At 62.0% G+C, this 20,680-nt stretch overlaps 1 protein-coding gene across 4 annotated transcripts in view; it reads left to right on the forward strand.

Annotated features, from left to right (window-relative positions):
• The window catches only part of LOC114509139 (monocyte to macrophage differentiation factor 2), a 75,587-nt gene that overhangs the window by 15,696 nt on the left and 39,211 nt on the right, over positions 1 to 20,680 (forward strand). Inside the window, exons 2-8 of one of the 4 annotated variants that reach the window (XM_036014792.1) lie at positions 495 to 576; positions 1,244 to 1,404; positions 2,245 to 2,319; positions 5,690 to 5,791; positions 6,540 to 6,609; positions 7,654 to 7,811; positions 10,621 to 13,224. In XM_036014792.1, coding sequence (XP_035870685.1) covers positions 495 to 576; positions 1,244 to 1,404; positions 2,245 to 2,319; positions 5,690 to 5,791; positions 6,540 to 6,609; positions 7,654 to 7,811; positions 10,621 to 10,747 — 775 coding nt within the window. In that variant the 3' untranslated portion in view covers positions 10,748 to 13,224. Of the gene's footprint in view, positions 1 to 494; positions 577 to 1,243; positions 1,405 to 2,244; positions 2,320 to 5,689; positions 5,792 to 6,539; positions 6,610 to 7,653; positions 8,113 to 10,620; positions 13,225 to 18,569; positions 18,675 to 20,680 lie in introns of those variants that run through there. The other 3 variants (XM_028527291.2, XM_036014790.1, XM_036014791.1) reach the window with 3 other exon arrangements.

A 20,680-nucleotide genomic window follows, 5' to 3' on the forward strand; every position in this document is an offset into this window, starting at 1 on the left:
TTCATAGTAATAATTGGGGTCTTGGGGGACAATTTTTGGTGTTTCAGTTCCCACTGAAAGGAAGTTCGAGGACCTCTAATCCATGATGACAGTGTGGGGGGGTGGTTTCCTTGGGGGAAGGCTCCACCAGGGGTAGGGTGGAAGGGGGAGGGGTGGCCCCTCCTGGGTGCCGTGTGCATGTGTGGGGACCCCTCCGGCTGTGCCCCCGGCAGCGGCACTGCATGCCGGTCGCGGTGAAGAAAACACGAACAGGGAATGAAGAGAGTGCGGGGGTCCCCGTGTTTAGCAGAGCGCGCTGGGGGTCAGCAGGAGAGATGGGCGAGCACAAGGAAATGTAACAGAGAGAGAGAGAGAGAGAGAGAGAGCGGGGAAGGAGGAGGTGGCTGGGGGGAGGGGGTGGGAGGGGAGCGAGGTCCCTCTCTTCTCTTCCTAGGGGTTGGCCAGGTCTTTGGGCCTCCTGGCCGAGCTCCCAGGAAGGGCGCCTCTCCTTCCAGGTTCATGAACCACCGGGTCCCCGCCCACAAGAGGTACCAGCCCACGGAGTACGAGCATGCAGCCAACTGCGCCACCCACGCTGTGAGTCCACTCCTGGGGGCTGAGAGCCGGGGGGCGCATGGCCAGGTCGAGGGGGGGTGGCAGCCTCTTCGCTGGCTCCTCAGCCTGGTGGGGCCATCGGGAGAGCGAGCGGCAGCTCTGAGCATGCCGCTCTGCCCAGGGGACGGCTGGGACTTCCTGTGGGAATGACGGCCGAACCCAGATCTGAAGACGGAGGAGTTTGCCCTGCAGACAAGGTGGGGGCACGTTTTCTCTGGAGGGACCGCACGAGGGGCAGCGTAGAGGCCCGAGGCAGCGCGGTGTGCCGGGGGCCTCCAGGCCAGGGTCTCCGGGGACACGGGGTGTGAGGCAGCGGCCAGACTTGCTCCCTGAAGCAGGCAGTCTTGGCTCTCGGCTCCCCTCCATCCACTCTGCCCGGTATGGTAGCCCCTGGCCTGGTGTGGCCGTTGACATGGACACTGGAATCAATGCAAACGAAGTAAAAACCCCTTTCCTTAGTGGCACAAAGCACAGTTCAAATGCTCAGTAGCTGCACGTGCCCGGCGGCTCCCAAACGGGACAGCGCAGGTTGTAAGGACAGTCCCCCGGTGGCAGGCCGACTGGTGCGGGTCTGGGGTCCAGGGAGGGCTCGGCACTGCCCTGGACCCTGAGCCGCAGGCGGCCAGCCCCTGCCCCCCTCTGCTTCCAGCTCTGGATCATCCCCAGCATCCTTGGCAGCTCCAACCTCTACTTCCTGTCGGACGACAACTGGGAGACCATTTCTGCCTGGATTTACGGCCTCGGCCTCTGCGGGCTCTTCGTGGTGTCCACCGTGTTCCACACGGTCGCCTGGAAGAAGAGCCACCTCAGGTACCGGCCGCCCGGCCCTCGGGGGTGGGGCACGTGGTGCGCTGGTGGGGGGACTGGGGCCGAGGGGGGCTGTCGGATGCTGAGGATGCCCAGCACTTCCTGCCCTGCGCTGGCTGGGCTCTAGCTCACTCAGCCCTCACAGCAGCTTGGGGAGCCTCGCTGACGCCCCCCCCCCCCCCCGCCCCGTTTACAGCAGAGGGGATGGAGCCCGGAGAGGGGAGGGAACTGGGCCGAGGCCATAGTCCCTTTACCCAGCTGAGCTGGGGCTGGGATTTGAACCCAGGCCTCCTGGCTCCAGAGGCTGGACATGAAACCACAATGCCAGACTCCAGAGGATTTTTAGGGGGGGCACATAGTTTGGTAGTTTTTGTACTTTTCCCCCCAAGATGTTATTTATTTATTTTTAGAGAGGGAAGGGAGGAAGAAAGAGAGAGAGAAACATCAGTGCGCAGTTGGTGGGGGCCGTGGCCTGCAACCCAGGCATGTGCCCTGACTGGGAATCGAACCTGCGATGCTTTGGTTCGCAGCCTGCGCTCAATCCACTGAGCTACGCCAGCCAGGCCAGTTTTTGTACTTTTTGTTAGCCACAGAATTTTCTCACCATTTGAAATCTGCTGAGAAGCCCAGTCTCTGAAAGAGAAATGCGGAGGGGAGGAGAGGAGGTTCCTGGGTGGGGCCCCCGGGCATCCCTATGTGGCCCCTTGGGGGGCAGAGAGCCTGGTTGGAGAGCCACAGCTCTGGCCACTCAGAGACAGAAGACCGAGGCCCCAGGGGTGGAGGCTGGATGGCGGGGGCCCGCGCCATCCCGGCCGGCCGCGTGACGCCGCCCCTCTGCCCCAGGATGGTGGAGCACTGCCTGCACATGTGTGACCGGATGACCATCTACTTCTTCATAGCGGCCTCCTACGCGCCCTGGTGAGTGCCCCGCGGCCCCCGCCCGGCCGGCCTCTTCCTTTCTCTTGTTGGAACTGCCCCTCGAGTTTGGCCGGCAAACCGCCAACTCCGCGTGGAAGAGGGAGGGTCGGGGCCGCCCTCGCCTGGCACTCGGCGCAGGTTTCTCATGCTCTCCCAGAGTTATTTTGTGCGTGAGAGCACGTGCGTGGAAGCACGTACATGTGGGGATAGCTCTGTGCACAGGGCACGCACGCCCACGCACACACGCCCACGGACAGTGAGTGCGTGCGTGTGCCACTTCCCTCCCGCGTCAGGGCGACAGGAAGGGCGCCGTCCGCTCCCGTCCTCTGAGGGATGCAGCTGGGGCACCTTCCCACGTTAGCGCGTCGGAGATTTCTTCGTTCCTGTTGACAGCAGCGGGGTGTTCTCCGGCCACGCCGTGTCTGCAGGTGTGGACAGCGTCTGGGGACCCCACTGTAGACAGAGCCGTGCTTGCTTGCCCCCCGTGTGCGGGTCGGTGGGCCGGAGCCCGACGAGACGGCTGAGAGGCGACCTGTGTGTGCCCTGCGGGGACGGCGGCCTTGGGCCGATGAGGCTGACCTTTGTGGGATAACTTCCGAGACCTCCGTGGACCTCCGGGTGGCAGGGAGTGGGCCTCAGTGACGTGGTGAACAGTTTTGCGAGGTCACCCTTCCACAGGCTGTGCCAGGTTAAATCCCCCAGCAAGCCACTCAGAGTTATGGAAAGTTCTGGAATAGGGAAGTGCCAAGCTCCGGGTCACGTGCTGAGAGCCAGGGAGCCGGCGGAGCCCCTGCAGGGGGGGGAAGGGCCTTGCCGCTCGCTTCTGTCGACTGTGTGCCGTGTGGCCGGGCAGCGCTGGGCGTCGGCACACGGAGCTTCTGTCGGCGGACGAGGATCTGTGACAGGCCAGTGATGGCGTGGCGTGGCAGACCTGTGTGCAGAGCCCAGAGGGCACAGCCCTGGTGTGGGGGCCTCCGGAGGGCTGCCTGAGGCATGGAGAACCCCAGAAAGGTTGGCTCTGCTTTTGCCCAGGAAATCTCTTTATGGCTATTCTAAGTGGGGCCTCTGCTTCATTCTATCAGCTAATAGGTTTTCTTGTGCATACGAAGGCAATTTTTAATGGTTTATATATTTTTTTAATTAAAAAAATTAAAAATTTTTTCCTTTATTTTTAGAGAGGGGGGGAGGAGGAAGAAACATCAGTGTGTGGTTGCCTCTTGAGCGCCCCCTACTGGGGACCCAGCTCACAACCCAGGCATGTGCTCTGGACTGGGAATTGAACCAGCGACCCTTTGGTTTGCAGGCCAGCGCTCAATCCACTGAGCCACAGGCGTCAGGGCCAAATTTGTTTTTAATTGCATTTTTTTTCCATTTTTCCGAAACCAGCACCATTTCGAAGGTGATGGTTTCTAAACACGTTTTAGGTGGGCGCGCCTTCCCTGGAGAACAGGTGGCCGTGAGCGCACATCTCAGTGATGTTTCCCACCGTGCAGCTGGCACCCAGATGGGGACATGGAGCGGCCCCCTCGTGCCCTGCGTCCCCCTCCCCAGCCGCCAGGACCCCCCAGGTGTGACCACAGTTCTGACGTCCATCTTCACACAGTGGTTTCGCCTGACTTTGACCTTCGTAGTAACAGAGTCACCCTTCTTTCGGGTGCTGCTGCTCTCACGCGCTGTCTGGGGAGGCTTGCGGAGCCGTGTCGCAGGAGCCAGTGGCAGCCTTGGGGGCAGGGAGGGGCAAAGGAGGCTGGACAAGGGCCCCCGAGAGACCTGCTGGGGGCCTGGCCCCTGGTAGTGGCCGCGGAGGCCGACAGGAGAGGAGGGACGGGTGGAAAGATGTTTCTGGAAACCTGGTGGACCCTGATGACTGACTGAGGGTGGGGAGAGGGAGGAGGGGGGGACTGCAGGGGCCCTGGGAAGTGCCGACCTTCACCAGGAAACTAGCGACTATTAGGGGTGCTGGGAAGTCGGTCCTGCTGGCCGCCTGTCTGTCTGTCTGCCCGGAGGCCTCAGCTGACTGGCCCAGCCTGGACTTCAGGAGGACGGGACTTGCTTCTCTCCTGACAACCCTCCTGCTCCAGGTGGCCGGGCGCCATAGGCAGGCAGACGGAGCCTTCTAGAAGTCTAGAAGGTCCTGGGTGAGGGGAGCAGCTTGGGTGGGGGTTCTGGAGGCCCCGGAGCATGCTGGGAGCAGAGGCGAGAGGCGGAGGCCAACGGAGGGGCTCCGCCGGCCCACCCGCTGCTTCTCCATGGCCCCTTGCTCATGAGGCGGCAGCTGCAGGTGTCAGGAGCCAGGTGACCTCAGGTCCTTTGTGGATGTTGATGAGAGGAGTCAAGCTGGGTTTTGTGCTCCGCCGCGGCGACTGGGACGTGGATTTCTAGAGGAATCTTGACCATCCTCCCCTTGGCTGATATTTTAATAACGTCTGGGTTTCTGTTCTGTATCCCGGGCTGTGGCCACGGAGCAGTGGCTCTGTGCTGCCCTCTGCTGGTGCCCGAGGATACCGCCGTCACTCCTTCTGGGACTTGGGGTCTCCCAGCCAACACTGGCGTTCAAGGCCAAGGTGGGGACGTGTGTCTGGTGTGTGAGTTGCTCAGGAGGCGGCTCAGCAGAACTTGGGGCTGGCTGGAGGGGGGGCGGTGAGAGAGAGAGACCGAGGTGCTCTGTGGGGACCGGCTTCCTGGTTGGACACCCCGGGGCCTGGTGAAAAGGCGCCAGGCAGTGCAGAACGATTTCTTGTTGGGTTGCGCTGGGTTTTCAGCTGTTTTCTGCAGAACTCGGGAGAGTCCTGGGGCCCACCCAGCGGGTGGGGGCGTCTGGGCTCCCCTGTCTCTTCCTCACTCAGAAAACCCCATTTTTTGTTTTTATTTTTAGTTTGGACAGATTGGACTTACACAGGAGCTTCCTGCATAATACCTTGACTTGTAGAAAAGGTTGTTATAGCAGCAGGTCGCAAGAACGGGGCCTGTGTGGGCACGAAATGGCTGGCCCCGGCTGGCCCCTGCAGCCGGACCAGCGGGTCACGGGCTGGGTACACGTCCAGGCCCCAACGGGCTCCCCGTTCAGACACCGACTGGCTCCGTGTGCCCGCCCCCTTTGCGCTGGGGGACCCGTTTGGCTAATTTTCCTCTAATACTTGCTCCTTGTGTTACTTTCTCTTCTTGTCTCTGCACACGTCTTCCCGCGGGAGTCCGTGTTGCGCCCCGGCAGCCGCGGCGGAGGGATCTGCTCTGGGGTCCGCTTCAGGGGGCGGGACCGCCCCCACTCCCGCCCCCACTCCCGCCCCCACTCCCGCCCCCACTCCCGCCCCCGCTCTGCAGGGCGAGCGAGGCCGGTGGCCCCTCAAACTGTGCCCTCGGCTCTCCCCAGGCTGAACCTGCGGGAGCTGGGCCCCTGGGCCTCCCACATGCGCTGGCTGGTCTGGATCATGGCCTCCGTGGGCACCGTCTACGTCTTCTTCTTCCACGAGCGGTAAGACAGCGCGGGGGGCTCCAGCGGCGGGGCAGCCCTCGGCGGGACAGGAGACCCCAGGCGACCCCAGAGGCATGAGGGCACGGCTCTGTGCAACGTGCTAGTGGACGGCCACTAGGGCCACAGCCCACAGGGTCAGCTTGAAGTTGTTTTTTTTACAAGACACTGCAGGTCCCTGGACCCCAGGAACGGTGTCACGAGTGACCTGCCTGCCTTCCCTAAGCCGTGTCGGCAGGCATAGAGCAGCGAGCGACTCTGAGCCCTCCGGACCCCGCGGACTCCCCGCCTGCCCAGTGGCATGATGGGAGTGATTAAGCGGGGACAGGAACAGGGCTGCAGAGGCGAGAGCAGTGACAGACTCCCGGGCCTCCGGGGAGGCGGGAGGTGTCAGCCGCTGCAGCCGCTCAGGTCCCTGAAGCGGGGGGCGTGGTCCTGTGGGCGAGGGTGCCGGGACCGGAGAGCTGTGTCTGCCCCGGCTTGAGCGCCGGCGGTGTGCACGCGCTCTCCGTGCCCGCATTTCCAGTCCACGAGTATCATTTCACGGACGCAGAAGCCGAGTCCCAGAGAGGGAAAGGGACCTGCCCAGGGTCGCCCAGCCCTGCCAGCAGCTGTTGGGTGTAGCTGGGTGACATCTCAGCCCAGGGGCGCTCTTACGCTTGCGGTCAGGGTGTTTTCTCCTGTGCAGGCGGGAGCGGGGGGGTTGGGGGGGGGCTGTCCCGAGGCTGAGTGGGGCTTCTCTCCCTGCCAGGTACAAGCTCGTGGAGCTGCTGTGCTACGTGGTCATGGGCTTCTTCCCCGCCCTGGTCATCCTGTCCATGGTAAGTCCCGCCCCCGCCGCTGGGGCCTCCCCTCTGCTGGAGAGGACCTGGCCTGACTCTGGAGATTGTCAAGTACAACCCTCTGGTGTGGGAGAAGGAGAAACGGAGGCCCCGTGTGTCCCTGTGACCCGCCCGAGGCGGCAGTAGAATAGGCGGGCGGCCCCCCACGGCCTCTCCTCTCCGAGCCTCAGTAGGCCCCTCTGTCAAATGGACGCGGTGACTCAGGTGCCAAGGGTGCTCATCTCGGAGGGTCAGGGCACCTTCTTTTTGCTTACGTTTTTTTTCGTTTGTTTTCTCTAAAACTTTCTGCCATGGGCATGTATGCCTTTTCAAAAACTGTGATAAAATAGACATTTATGATTTCAACCATGTTTAAGGGTCCGGTGCAGGGGCACTCGGCATGCTCACCCTGCTGTGCAGCCGTCCCCACCGCCAGCTCCGGAACCCCCGCATCCCCCCCCCGACGGAGACTCCATCCCCACGGCACCCGCACTCCCCGCCCCGCCCTCTGCCCTGGGAGCCCCTGTGCTCCCTCCCGGCTCTGTGGACGGGGCTCCTCTCGGGACCTCATGTGAGTGAATTATGCAGCACTGGTCCTTTGGTGGCTGACTATTTCGCTGAGCCGTGTCCTCCGGGCGCAGCATCTTCCCCCTCTCACGCCGAGTGACGCTTCATTGCCTGAAGTGACCGGAGTGACGCCCCTTCATCCGTCCAAGGCCCTGGGGCCGCTTCCGCCCTGGGCTGTCTTAAGCCTGGATGTAGGATTCGTTTCACGCCCTGCTTTCGCTTCTCTTGGGCTTTACTTTTTAGGGAAGACAAAGAGCGATAAAGCATTCCTTGAGAGGCTGGTGGAAACTCGTTCCACATGAGAAGCGACTTGGGGAGATGGGGTGACTCCACGGGGTGGAGACGCCCCGACCCTGGACCCTGGGCTGGCCTTTCGTGTGGGGTGGGGGTGGGGGCCAGGGTGGGGCGGAGGCCGGGAGCTCCCGACCCTGCTGCCTGCTCCTCCGACCCGTGCCCCACCCCTGTCCCCGCCGACAGCCCAACACCGAGGGCGTCTGGGAGCTGGTGGCTGGAGGGGCCCTCTACGGCCTGGGCACGGTGTTCTTCAAGAGCGACGGCCGGATCCCCTTCGCCCACGCCATCTGGCATCTCTTCGTGGCATTCGGTGCTGGCACCCACTACTATGCCATCTGGAGGTACCTCTACCTGCCCAGCACCCTGCAGGCCCAGGTGTCCACGTGAGGCGACCCGGACTGCACGGGACACTCGGGCTTTTGGAGCAGAGCATCCTGGGAAGTGTTTCTGCGAACTTCGTCCCAGAGCGCAGGGCCCAGGCCCGCCTGCCCTCCCCCCCGGGAGAGCTTTGGCCGGGTCCAAGGTTACTTCTGGTGACAGCCACGCCGTCCCTTGGGTCCTAGGTGCGAGAGACAGCGTTTAGTCACGGCTGCAGAGGAGAAATTAACCCTGTAATGCAGTTCCGTTCTAGACAGTGTCTCCTGACACAATGGGCATTATTAACATCGTCAGGGAAGGGCACAGGCGTTGTCCTGCAAATTGGGCAACGACGGGCCCGTACGTGCGTCTCACGGTCCCGAGAAACCGAGCAAGGAGCCTGGGGGGTGGTTTCTACCGGCTGGCCAGGGCCTCCTTCTCTGCTACCAAAGTCCCGGCTGGGGAACATGCCCCTGTTCGGGGACAGCCACCCGGTTTTGTAGATCAGGGATGGTGGAGAGCTGTGGCCGTGGCAGACATCACCAATCAACTGCAGCATGGGCGACCTCAGAATCCTCAGCCTGGTGCTCTGGGCAGACGTGACCAGTCAGCTGGGTACTCCCGATGGCACCGCTGTGGTCGGAACGTGCCCAGGCCAGGTGCATGTCCCCGTGTGTGGGCGTGCTTGTCCTCATTCTCTCTCGTTCCTTTCCGGAAGCTGCCGGAGGGGGCGGAGTGGGGGCCGCGGAGGGATGGCAGGCGCGCACCCCGAGCAGCCCCTGACCAGCTCTGGTCCTTGGCCCAGAGGAGGCAGCAGCTGGGGACGAGAAGCTGTTCCCTGGCCATTTCTTCTCGTGCCGAAAAGATCCAGGGAAACTCCGAGAGGCCCTTATGCACGGGGCGAGCACATCCCGGGAGCTCGCTCGCCCGCCTGCCCCAGGCTCAGGGTCGGCGATGACGGCACTCAGACTCGCGCTCGGTGCCTTGGGCTGCCCTGCGGGAGGGGGGCCTCGCTCACCTGACTCACCTGACAGGACCGGGGTGAGTGTCTGTGACGCCCCGCCCCCTGGAGCCCCTGGGAGCCCCTCCGCAGCAGGCCAGGGCGGAGCCAGCCCTCTGTGCCCGGCACACAGGCGTGCCCCGGGAGGCCCAGGCCCAGCGCCGGATCTGAGCCGGAACCTCAGTCCCTCCGGATCAAGGATCTGTGTCAGGTCAGAGGAGCCTCAGGCTACGGCTCCCGGTGAGAGCCGGGTGGGCAGAGACAGGACGCCTCATGCCTAGTTCTGGAACATTCCAGGGCGTTTCAGTGCTGCGGCCTCTCAATCCCGTGCATCCAGCCAGTATGAAATCACCTGGCCCGGTGATTTCCACAGACAGGCGGGTCCTGAGTGGGCAGAGGCTTGGGGGATGTTTGTTCTCTCACCCAGGTGTGTGTGCATTTGTGCACATGTGTTTACACACGCAGCCACACTGCCACGCCCAGCCCCTGGAGCTGCCTTGGTTCGGTCCACCCGCCCTGCAGTGCTCAGCAAGGGTTTCCCGTCAGTGGGGTCGCGGCTGGAGAGCAGGGAGGGGACGCTGGGGGGTGGCAGGCCGGGGCAGGGACACGGTGACTCGACTTCCGGACCTCAGGCCTGTGTGGTGGTGGTCCCTGGGATGATGTTTAGGAGACCTCCCAAGGCGTGGCACCCTGTCGGGCTGCGGTGACAGTCCTGCCACTTGCACGCTTGGGACACTGACCTGGGACTTTCCTAGTGGCCACTACTGAGCTCCTCGTCTGATACCTGCATCTGTTGTGCCCCCTCGTCTGGGCCTCTGATCTGGCATTTTCCCTAAGCTCCCCCTTTATGCCTCTGAACCCTCTGAGGAGGGACTGGTTCGCCCCCTCAACCACCCAACTCCTGTTCACCCTTCAAAGCCCCGCTCCGGAGCGTTCCAGGCTGTGGGCTGGGCGTGTGGGGTGGAGAGGGCGCGGCACTGGGCGTTCAGACGCCACCTTCCTCTTCCTCGGTCGGTCCTGGGGCTGTCATGTGCTGGGGCGTCCCGACAAAGCCGCTGTGAGGCCCCCAGGAAGCAGGGTGGGGGTGGGGCAGCCGGCAGCGGACTGGTCTGTGTGACACTCTGGGCACTTGGGTGACTGCTCCTGGGGTAGGTGGGGCAGCGTGGGAGGTAGGGGCAGGTGAGAGGTTAGAAGTGAAGGTGCGGGCAGGTGAGGGCAGGGGCCCACCCAGCAGACTCACACCCCAGCATCACGTCTCCCAGCGCCCGCTGTGCGTTGTGTGGCTGGGCAGGCCAGGAGTTGACGGTTGGCGCTTCGTCAGTCCCTTGCTGAGGGTCTGGGCGAGCCGGAGCTTGCCTGGGGCTGTCCTGGGAGGGATCTAAACCCCTGCAGTGGAGCTGAGCTGTCTTTCTGCCTCGGCGGGGAATTGTGTGGATGGTGGGAGCGGGGCTGGCGCCCTTCTCCCCAGCAGCCTGGGGGTGGGGGTGGGGGTGGGGAGCCCTAGGAAAGCTTGGGGAACTGCAAGCCGGCCTGGATGGGCAGGTCTACAGCCACCCTGGCCGGGGCCTGCACCAGACCGTGGACACTCTTACATCCTCTTCTTTCCACGGTTCACGCACTCGCCCTTGGTGTCTCCGGCCCTGTGCGAGCATCGTTTTTCAAGTCTGGTTGAGCGGATGCACCACAGTTTACTGAACCAGCCTTTTCACCCAGGAGGTGCACATCCCACTGGGTATTTGTGATGAGAATTTTTTGATGTAATTTCCCCCCCAAACTTCATGCAATGTCTTGAGGCTGCACAAAGAAAGCAGTCAGCTGTCCCTGCCACCGTCTCGCCTGCCGTCACTGGGCGGATCACTGCCGACAGCGGCCCCCGGCCCTGGGGGCGCCCGGGTCGCGCCAAGGAGCGGGTTTAACTAAAGACTCAGAGAAGCGAACCCCAGCGAGAGGCGTGAGCCAGGGGCCTGCTCCACGGGTGGCCTGGTCGGCCCGGCGGACCAGGGAGGTGTGGCCTTAGGCCTTTGCGATGATGGAACCTCGCCCCGTCCATCAGCATGGCAGACGGGGGGGGGGGGGGGTGTGCACGGTCACGGGCGTGTGCATGCCCACGTCCATGTTCTCGTGTGTTTCTCCTGTGACACCTGCAAGATGGAACGATCGTGTCCGTGTTACATGGGAGACGAGACGGCTCAGGGAGACGAAATGAGGGACTTGTTCGGAGTGGTCCAGAGGCGCAGGGCGGGGCCTGGGGTCCGAGTCACGGTCCTGGGGTGCCACACCCTTGCTCCTCCCACGGCCCCGGGCTGTCCTGCTCCCCCAGAGCTCAGCTCGGGGGCGGCAGGGGATGGCATCTCCTTAACGTCCTCTTGGGGCCTTGTGGCTCCCGACGTCAGCGACCCCACGTCTCCTGAGAAGCCTGAGGCTGACACCGCTGGTGTTCTCTGCGGCCGCCTTTGGGCAGGTCACCCAGGGGACTGGCCCGGGAGGGATTCTCTTCGGGGGGCAAGCACGTTTGTGCCCAAAGCCTCCTGCGGGGCCCGGCCGCCCTTGGGCCCTGAGTGCTGGGGACGCCCTTTGTCGGTGGGGCTGGCTGGGCAGGGAGAAGGCCGGAGGCCTGTCCCACGGGGCGTCCGTATTCGTACAGACAGCTTTCCCGCCCGCACCTGCAGGGTGAAGGGGTGTTCAGACACCTTAATAAGGTGGCATTTTAAAAAGGAGTGTGGGTCTGAACAAAGGGAAGTGGCTGTTTTGCTCCACGTGACATTGTGGGGTGAGGATTCGGGGCCCGCGGGGCCAGGCATGGCCATGACGGGCAACGTCAGGTCTGCGTGGCCCCCTGCCCACACGCCCTCCTCCTCCTCCAGCACAGGTCTCGGCAAACTTGGCTTCTCGACGGGCTTTCCAACCGACTTTCACCCTCGTTGTGGGTGGGGGGGTGGGGCCCCCTCCCAGCTGCCACCCGGCAGCCTGCATGGGTGCCCTGGGGCCTGCCCACCCCATCACCTGGGCCCAGGCTCCAGGGCGGGGGTCTGCTGCCCTCCTCCGTTTATCCCCAGACGTCAGTGTTTTCCGAGCCTTCCTGATCCGTAGCCGCCGCGTTACACTGTGACTCCGGTTTACGCAGCCATCGCGAGAGAGGCCCTGCTGCCCGCTGCCCGGCGAGACTCTGCCGGCCCCAACTGCCAGCCCGCTCTCACCCTGCCCCGCCCGTGTCGGCTTTTCAGGTTGCTGGCTGCAGCCCCTAAACTGATGTTCAGACCCACGGGTGGGTCTGTGCCCTCTGCCCTGGGAACCACTCTCGTGGGGACTCTCCTGGACAGCCACGGACACCGGCACCGGGGGCTCAGTGCCCGTGGGCTGGTGGAGGCGGGCTGCACGGTGCCATCCTTGGGAGCCTGGGTGCCCTGAAGCCCTGGGCGGACAGCTCGGGAGAGGGAAATGCAGAGCCCCGGCCCCACTGAGGAGCATGAGGTCTTTCCGAGCCTCTCGGTTGGGTGATGGCCCCGAGCTCCAGGGGGGCTGGGGGCGGGATGGTTCTGCCGGGCGCCATTTGGGTGGCAGCACGCTGGGTGCGTGTGGGCATTAGCTTGGGCCGGCCGGGAGGGCAGGAGGGACGGAGCGGCCCCGGTTTGGGGATGGCAGCTCTGCCTGTGACAAATATCAGACTCCAGCCTCTGACACTGAACGAGTGGCCGCCAGTCCTGCTCCCCCGGCCAGGGGTCCCGGGGTCCACCCGAGTCGTGCAGGGGCGGCCTCCTGCTGCCCGGGAAGGCCTTCCCTGGGGGACACAGGGGGTCCCATCATCTTTGATACTCACTCACTTTTGTAGACCTGCTGTGTCTCCAGTGCCTGACCTGGGCACTGGGGGCATGGCTTTTCGAAAGTGTCCTGCTGGCGTTGGACCCTTCCTGTGTTTGTGAAGTTGCTGTTTTGTACTATTAACACAGCCTTTGATAAACATTTGTATGGAGAATAACCCTGCCGGTACACGGTACTGTCTCCGCCGGAGTAGAGAGAACTTCAATAAACAGAACTTTGAGAGGCCTCACTCTTGCCCCGCCGTCTTTTTAAAAATAACAGTTGTCAATTCTCTTCCCCAAAACCAACCTCTGTTCACTGCAGAGAACCTGGACTATCTCGAGAAACCCACGTACGTGAACAACGCTGGGGTAGCTGTGTAAGAAATGAGTCTAAACTACGGGGCGTCACACAGCACCCAATGCCGCTTGTGGCTTCTGCCCGTCAGGAATTTGGGGTCCACTCCTCTGCTGGAGGACTGAAGAAGGGTCGAGTGCTCGAGGGTCTGGGGGTGGACACTGGCAGCTGACTCACACCCTAGCTGGCGAAGCTGGCCAAATACTCTTAAAATGTATATTTGAGCCCTGGCTGGTGTGGCTCAGTGGATTGAGTGCTGGCTTGCGAAGCAAAGGGTCGCCGGTTCGATTCCCAGTCAGGGTGCATGCCTGGGTTGTGTGCCAGGTCCCCAGTAGGGGGCATGTGAGAGGCAACCACACGTTGTTTCTCTACCTCTCTTTCTTCCTCCATTTCTTTAAAAATAAATAAATACATTCTTTAAAAAATGTAGATTTTACGACTATTCAGGTATGACTTCTGCTGTGACAGGGCCCTCAGCTCAGGCAACGAGAAGTGCCACAGGTGCCACACAGGGCCGCTGGCTCGGGGAAGCATCGGGGGGGGGTGGCGCTGGGGGAGATGGGAATGAGCATGTTATTACAGTCGCCGAGGGAAGGCACAGGCGAGGCATGGTGAGCAGGCTTGGGGCCGGCTGGTCTGGGTGACGTCAAGGTCTCTGGGGTGCAGGCTCTGTTCCCAGTTTCGTGCCCCTTGGTCCTGGGGTGATGAGGGCAGGGGCGAGTGGCCTGGAGTATGAGAGTCCCCCCAGCAGAGGAGGTGGGCTGCTGGTGTCCAGATGGGCGGGCGTGTGTGCGTGTGGAAGGCGAGTTCACAGGCGAACTGTGTACATCTCTAGGGATCGGCTGACCCTGGCGGGGGGGGGGGGGGGGCAGTCCCCCATGCTCGGTCAGGTCCTCCGGCGAGAAAGCATCAGAAGCCTCGGCCACAGGCGACTTCCCCATATGGCCTGGGCTTTCTTACCACACGGCAGCCGGGTCCCAAGAGAACGAGAGAGCGCGAGGCAGAGATACGGAAGACATGAGTCATCCCTTCGGCCACATTCTGATGTTCAGTACGGCTCAGGAGGTCTCCCAAGGTCAAGGGGAGGAGGGGCAGAGGAGCGTGGCGGTGTGAGAAGAGCCGGGAACGGAACACGGGTCGGGCTGGGTGTCTTTGGAAAGCGGGATCTCCCACAGTCCCCATCCCGGAGAAGTAATCCGTTAGCACTCCCTACCCGTGCTGCGTGCGCACCTTTGGAACTCAGTTTTGCAAAAGCAAGGTGCTCTGTCACTAATGAGATGTCGTGACCGCGGACAACAAGTCCTCCAGCCGCTCTTGGCTCAGGGTCCGGTAGGGGCTCCCACGCATCTCTTTCCTCACAAACCGGAAGGACGGTCTCCGGCGGACCGAGTTCTCTCACCCCAACGTTGAGAAGTAGAAGCCTGTTCCCAGTTCTCAGTTTAAAACGCAGTTAACGCGTTGTGTTTTGTCACTGTTCGTTCCTTTTCTCGTACCTAGATGGCGTCAGCCGGGGGGCATCGCCTGACAAACGCTCACAGGCCACGCGTCGAGTACACACATACACGGGGGGTGCTCTCGGATGCGTGAGGCCCGGCCCAGCGCATCCGGCTCTTCGGCAGCGTGTGGTCCTCGGGCACGCGTGCCCGTGCGTGTGTGCGCGTGTATGTCGTGGCTGTCGTGCACGCTCGCATTTTGGGCGAGGGGCGCTGACCCTGGTTCCTCCGAGGGGTGGAATACGACTCGTCAGCATGTCCCCAGCCCCGAGGGCACTGGGGTTTCCACGCAGATGGTCCAGTGACCCCGGCGGCGGTGGGCGATTTCTTGTGTCACCCAGCCTGCACTTTTCTCCCTTTGTATTGAATGTGTTGGGGTGACGCTGGTTAGCAGAAGTATACAGGTCTCAGGTGCTGGATTCCACAGCACACCACCTGTCCGCGGCGCTGTGCGCTCACCGCCCCACGTCAGGTCTCCTTCCGTCACCTGTTACCCCTCCCCCCCAACACACACACACACCCTCCCGCGCCCCTCCCCAGCGCCCCCTGCTGGAAGCCTGACATTCTCGACAGTGACGTGAGCGCAGTTCAAGTTTCTTTAGAACAGGTCAAACACTGGAGCGTGAAGCAACCCGACACGGCCTGTTTGAATGGTGTTAACACCTGTGTCGCTGTGTTTGTTTCCGTTCACACGGCCACCCCCCCCCCCCCCCCGGCTCTGTTCCCTAGCTGTGCGCGAGGGACGCAGACTCCCTATCTCCCCGTTAGATGAGCGCGCCCCCTGCCGGCCGTCTGCGGCGGAATGTGCACGTAAACCTCACCCTGACTCCCGTCCAGTGTCCCCGCCCTGTCGCCCGCCCCGCTGGGCTTACGCGGGTGCCCCACCCGTGAAACCGGCGCCTGGAGGTACTAAGTTGTTGGCTGGAAGTTCCTCAGGATACGACGTGGGAAGGAAAATAACGATCCCTGTTTTCGGCCGGCGAGCCTACAGGGAGCGGGGGAACCCAGAGCGCTGCTATTTATAGGTCTCGGGGCTGGGGGTGGAATGCGAGGGTAACATCACTTGTTTTGCCGGCCCCTCTAGTGGTGCGGACAGAACGGTCTCTGAAAGAAAGGCTGGGGCCTACAGCGGTGTCTGTGCCTGCAGCCCCCTACCCTTCCTCTCTGCTGGTCCCCAGTGCCCCGTCTCTCTGTCCCTGGACCCGCCATCCCTGGGAACTTAAACTTTGACCTAAACCAGAGGCTCACGCGGGCCTTTCCCGGGAAAGAGTCCCAGGACCCTGCTGCCCTCTGGTGGCCACCGAGGGCAGCTCAGCACTTCTCTTGTGTCCAGTGAACGTCCCAAGGTGTTCAACCCTGGAGTTCAAAAATGTGTTTTGCTCCCCTGCCCAAGGGCCCAGTGCTGGATACAAGAATGAATAAAAGTCAGCTTTTGCCCCTGAGCAGCTTCCACTTGAGGGAGAGGGGAAGAGGGGAGAGGGGCAGAAATCTATTCATTCCTTTGTTTGTTCCTTCAACGGATATTTACCGAGCACCTACTTTGTGGGGCACGGATCCTACTGTGTGTGTTAAATGCACAAATGGTGACAAAGAGCTAGAGCGTGGCCACAGGGGTGGCTGTCCAGACGGCGGGCAGGAGGCAGCGGCGGAGCGGGGTGTCCAGCAGAGGGTGGTGCCCGCAGGCACACAGCACAGGGCGGGCGTTTTAGGGAGAGGAGGCAGCAAGGGGAGCAGCTTCGGAGGAGGGGCTGGGATTACTGCTTGAAAGCAGAGCCGGGGCTGCAGCTCAAGCACGGAGAGCAGTTGGAGCAGCCGGTGGGGGCCTGGGAAGCCACATCTTTCACAATCTAGCTCCAGAAGTTACGCTGCCATTTCGAGAGCATCTGATTGGTTACACGGTTTGGCCCCACCCAACAAGGCAAGGGATCCCACGGGGGCGTGAAAACCAGAAGGCGTGAATCCTGGGGACCATCTTGGAGGCTGGCTACCATATAAGTAACAATTAATCTGAGCCTTGATGCGTAGAAATTGGCCAGGTGATAAAGTTGGTGTGATGGGGCTGAACTGTGTCCGCCCAAAATCTGCACATTGAGGTCCTAACCCCCAATAACTCAGGTTGCCACGGCGTCTGGAGACAGGCCCTTTAAGGAAGGATTACATTAGACTGAGGTCATTAGGGCGGGTGCTGATCCAACCTCATCAGTGTCCTTATAAGAAGAAGAGATTAGGACGTAGAGGGATGACCATGTGAGGACACAGGGAAAAGACAGCTGTCCACAAGCCAAGGAGAGAAACTGACCCTGCTGGCACCTTGATCTTCAACTTCTAGCCTCCAAGACTCTTCAGTCAAGTCCCGTTGTTAAAGCCACCTGGTGTGTGGCGTTTTGTCATGGCAGCTTGAGCTGACCGACCCAGCTGGGAACGGCGTTTTCAGGCCGAGGGAGTGACCCGAGCAGAGATGCAGAGGAGGGAAGCTGTGGGGTAACACCAGAGAGTTGGCGGGACTAGACCCTAAAGGCTGGGGTGGCGGGCAGCGGGGGAAGTGAATGCTTTCTGTAAAGGGGCAGGTAGTGAAAGAACCTGTGTGTCTGGGCCTGTCACATCTGTCACATGAAAACAGCTGTAGGGGACACGAAATAAATGCATGTAGCTGTGCTCCAATAAAACTTTATTTACAAAGACAGCAGCTCAGGTTTGACCCACAGGTCATAGTCTGCCAACCCCTGCCCGAGAAGGGTGTGGGGCGGGAGGGCGGATGAGCCCAAATTGGGGTGAGAAATACTATACGTAATGAGGAAAACACAGACCCAAACCCAGGCTCCCCTCCCTCCCCCCAATGTTTGCCTCTTCAGGGTCTGGGTGAGGGGCGGTTGTGTGTGGATATGGGGAGCCCCATAAAGGTTCCTGTGCGCATGTGGGGAGCCCTCTAACGGGAATTATTTAATCACACGGTCCCAGGCTCAATCTTGGCTCTATCTCCAGCTGACCTCTCCGAGCCTCTGTTTCCTCAGCTGTGAAGGGGGAGTAACCCCCTGCCTCAGAGGGTTGATGGGAGTTGCATGTAAATGAGATGACCTAGGGAAAGCCCCTAGCATACAGTCTGGCATACAGTAGGTGATCAATAAATGCCTGTTCCCTTTTCCCACTTTCCCTTAGCAAATATGGGGTTTGTGCTGCCATAGCTTCCAACCCACAGGGTCAGAATTCTGCATCTCTCTATCTGAGGCCACGTGATGCCCCCAGGTCTAGATGGGGACCACAGTGGGACAAAGGGGCCTCTCTGTGAGAAGCCTTTCTCCAGGGTGAAACCCCAGCCTGGTCCCCAAAGCGAGGGCCAATGCCAAAGTGAGCTCTAAAGACACCAGCTTCTTTTGAAACACCGTCACCCAAGGAGGGTGGTTGGGCCAGAGCCCTGGAGCCAACCCGGCCCGGCCCAGCCCAGCCCAGTGGTGCATCGTTTTCAGCAGAAGAGCACCATGATCTGATCTGCCCCTTAACGCTCTGGCTGCTGGGTGGGAGACAGATGTAGGGGAGACAGAACCGGCCACCCTCATCCCCTTCTCAGGCCTTAGATGTTTAAATATTGGGCTGCCGGCTTCTGGTAAGCGCTTGCCTTAGCCTGCTTGCTCCCTTCTTTTCTTGGCCCTGTCCCACGCAGGACTAACAGGTGGGGATGAAACACAGTCAGCCCACGTGTCCCCCCAAAGCCTGGGCTAGCACTTGGCACCTGAGCTTAGCCCTGGCCTCGCTCCTCCTGCCGAGGCTCGGTCCCTAGAACTGAAGCAAGGGGTGCACTGCACAGCCACGCCTCTCTGAAAACTAGCCCCGCCCCCGTCTTGGAAACCCCGCCCCTACGGTCGAGGCCACGCCCACACAACTAATTGGCTGGCAAGTGGCGCCAGGGCCCAGCCCAACCCCTCACCAGCTCCATCCTTTCCCTTGAGGCCCGCCCCCTGGAGGGCTCAGCCCTGTCTATTGGGTGGCCGGCAGAAAGAGCCCGCACCCTGTCCTACGCCGGCCCCTCCCCTTGAGGCCCCGCCCCGAAGAAGCCCCGCCCCAGGGCCCACCTCTTGGAGGCCCCGCCCCGCCCGTCCGTTGAGCTGCCGGCAGGAGGCGCCTCGCGGGTCTCCGCAGGGGCTCAGGGTAACGGCGGGTGTGGGAGCCACGCGGGATCGCTGCGGCGGCGGGCTGAGCTGGAGGTGAGTGCTGTGTGCGCGAGGAGAGGCCATGGACGTGGGGGGCGCTTCGCGGCAGCCGGAGCTCCTGGGCACGGAGGCCGAGCGAGCCGGGAGGCCGCGGGACGCGAGCTCGGGCAGCGGGGCCCTCACGGGGCATCTCCCGGGCCTCCTAGGCAAGGCTTGTCCTGTTGCCATGGAAACAGGCCGGGTCTTGGGGCCCAGGGCGGCATTTGGGATCGGGACCTGAAGGCTGGCCGCTCGGGTGAGGGCTGCCCAGTCTTTGGGTTCCGGGCGCCTGGTGTGGCCACTGCCTCCTGGCCCTTGGCCCTCCCACGCAGAGGACCCCCGGGCCTTAGCCTTCGGGGGCCCCTGGGAGGGGAGTTCGGCGGCGCGGGCGCCGAGGGGAGAAGGGAGCAGGAGTCCACTCCCTTTCTCCAGGGTCTGCGCGACATCCCGCGACTCCTCCCTCCCTCCCTCCCTCCCCCCCTCAGCCCGTCCTGGTTTTCCTGCTCACGCAGCAGCGCGTTCCCCACTCGGGTGCCAGCCGAGAGTGGTGTCTCCCAGCTATTTCCGTGCCATTTCCAGCCCGTGGACGAATTCTGCATCTAAGCAAACAGATGCCGAGCCGGAGCTCCTAGGGCTCGTGGAAGGGACTGGCTTCTGTCCCATCAGGGAGCCCTTGCTGGGGCCCCGCAGAGCTGCGGACCAGCCAGCCGGCCCAGGCCCCGGCACCCTGTCAAGTGTTTGGTTAGCCTGAATGGCCGAAAAGAATTTCCCAAGTCCCCGGCGATTACAGGTGTCTCCGGTGAGCGCGGGCCCCCTCTTGTGCATTCCAGAGAGGAGCCAGCTCCTTAATCCCACTGGCAGGAAAACAGCAGTCCCGTCTCCAGAGGCCAGCATGTCAGATTAAATCTGATTAAATTATTCTGTCTTGGAAAAGCACCGCACGGGCCGGATCTGTCCAGGCGGGGTTTATGGACAGTGGAGATAAAGCAGAGCCTGCACGCCTCCCCTCTTCCTGTCCTGTCCTGTCCTGTCCTGCTGGAAACGCTAATGGGTTTCACATTGCGGTGCCGGCCGGCCACGTCCTCCGCCCACCTCCTCAGCCCCGCGCTGACCCCGCGCTCTGCGCCCGCCGGTGGGACTGGAGCCTGTTTTCATCAGAACTCGGGCTCCTCCCTGAGAACGAGACCAAACACGGTCTCTAGGAGAAGCAACAGCCTACGCCCTCGGGCCTGCACGCCCCCAAGTGTCAATGCGAAAGGGGAGAACTGGACAGGAGAGGAAAAGGCAGGTCCCGTCTACCCCCAAGCAGCGCTGGTTCCCCGGGCGCGCCCCACGCTGCAGGGTATTCCTCCGCCGCTCTGGCCCTGTCTAAAATACCAGCCCGCCCCGCTTTGACAGACAGGCGGTCTCTGTGTTCAGTGACTGTGAAGGCAGGTGACGCGTGGACAGGTGGGCGTCTGGGGTCGTTCTCTGGCATGGCCACCGAGAATGACCACCAGGAGAGTGAGCTTCCCGCTAAAGCAGATCAGGGTCTGCGTTCCTCTGTGTTTGCTGCGGCTTCTCGGGGCTTGAGGAGGAGGTAGCGAGGAGGTTCGGTTCACCTCCCCCGGACATTTTCTGCCCTCTCTTCCTGGGACGGCTGCCTTTGCCTCAGAGTCCAGCACCAGGGGCTGCTGGGGGGAGGGAGGGAGGGAGGGGCGCTCGCCTCCCAGGCCCTGGGAGTGGACAAGCAGCCGTGCATCTGTAGTTTTTCATTTCTTTTTTTATTAAAGCAGAAATGTGTTAGTCTTAGATGCTACAGAACCTAGATCCACCTTGGCACAAAATAGCAGTTCCCTTCTCCATGGTCTCTGGGCTCTTTACGCTCCTGCGCTCTCCTCGTGGCTCCTCCGTGACGCTTTCTGCAGTTTTCAGCATTGTATTTAAATCTACACTCAGACACGAGCTTGAAAGGCAGAGGCTTGAGTCATGAGCTGCTGCTTCGGGTTTGGGTTGGGACCCTGGAGCTCTGCCTGGGGGAG

This window comes from Phyllostomus discolor, chromosome 13 (genome assembly GCF_004126475.2).
Source record: "Phyllostomus discolor isolate MPI-MPIP mPhyDis1 chromosome 13, mPhyDis1.pri.v3, whole genome shotgun sequence".
In the NCBI taxonomy this organism is placed as follows: Eukaryota; Metazoa; Chordata; class Mammalia; order Chiroptera; family Phyllostomidae; genus Phyllostomus; species Phyllostomus discolor.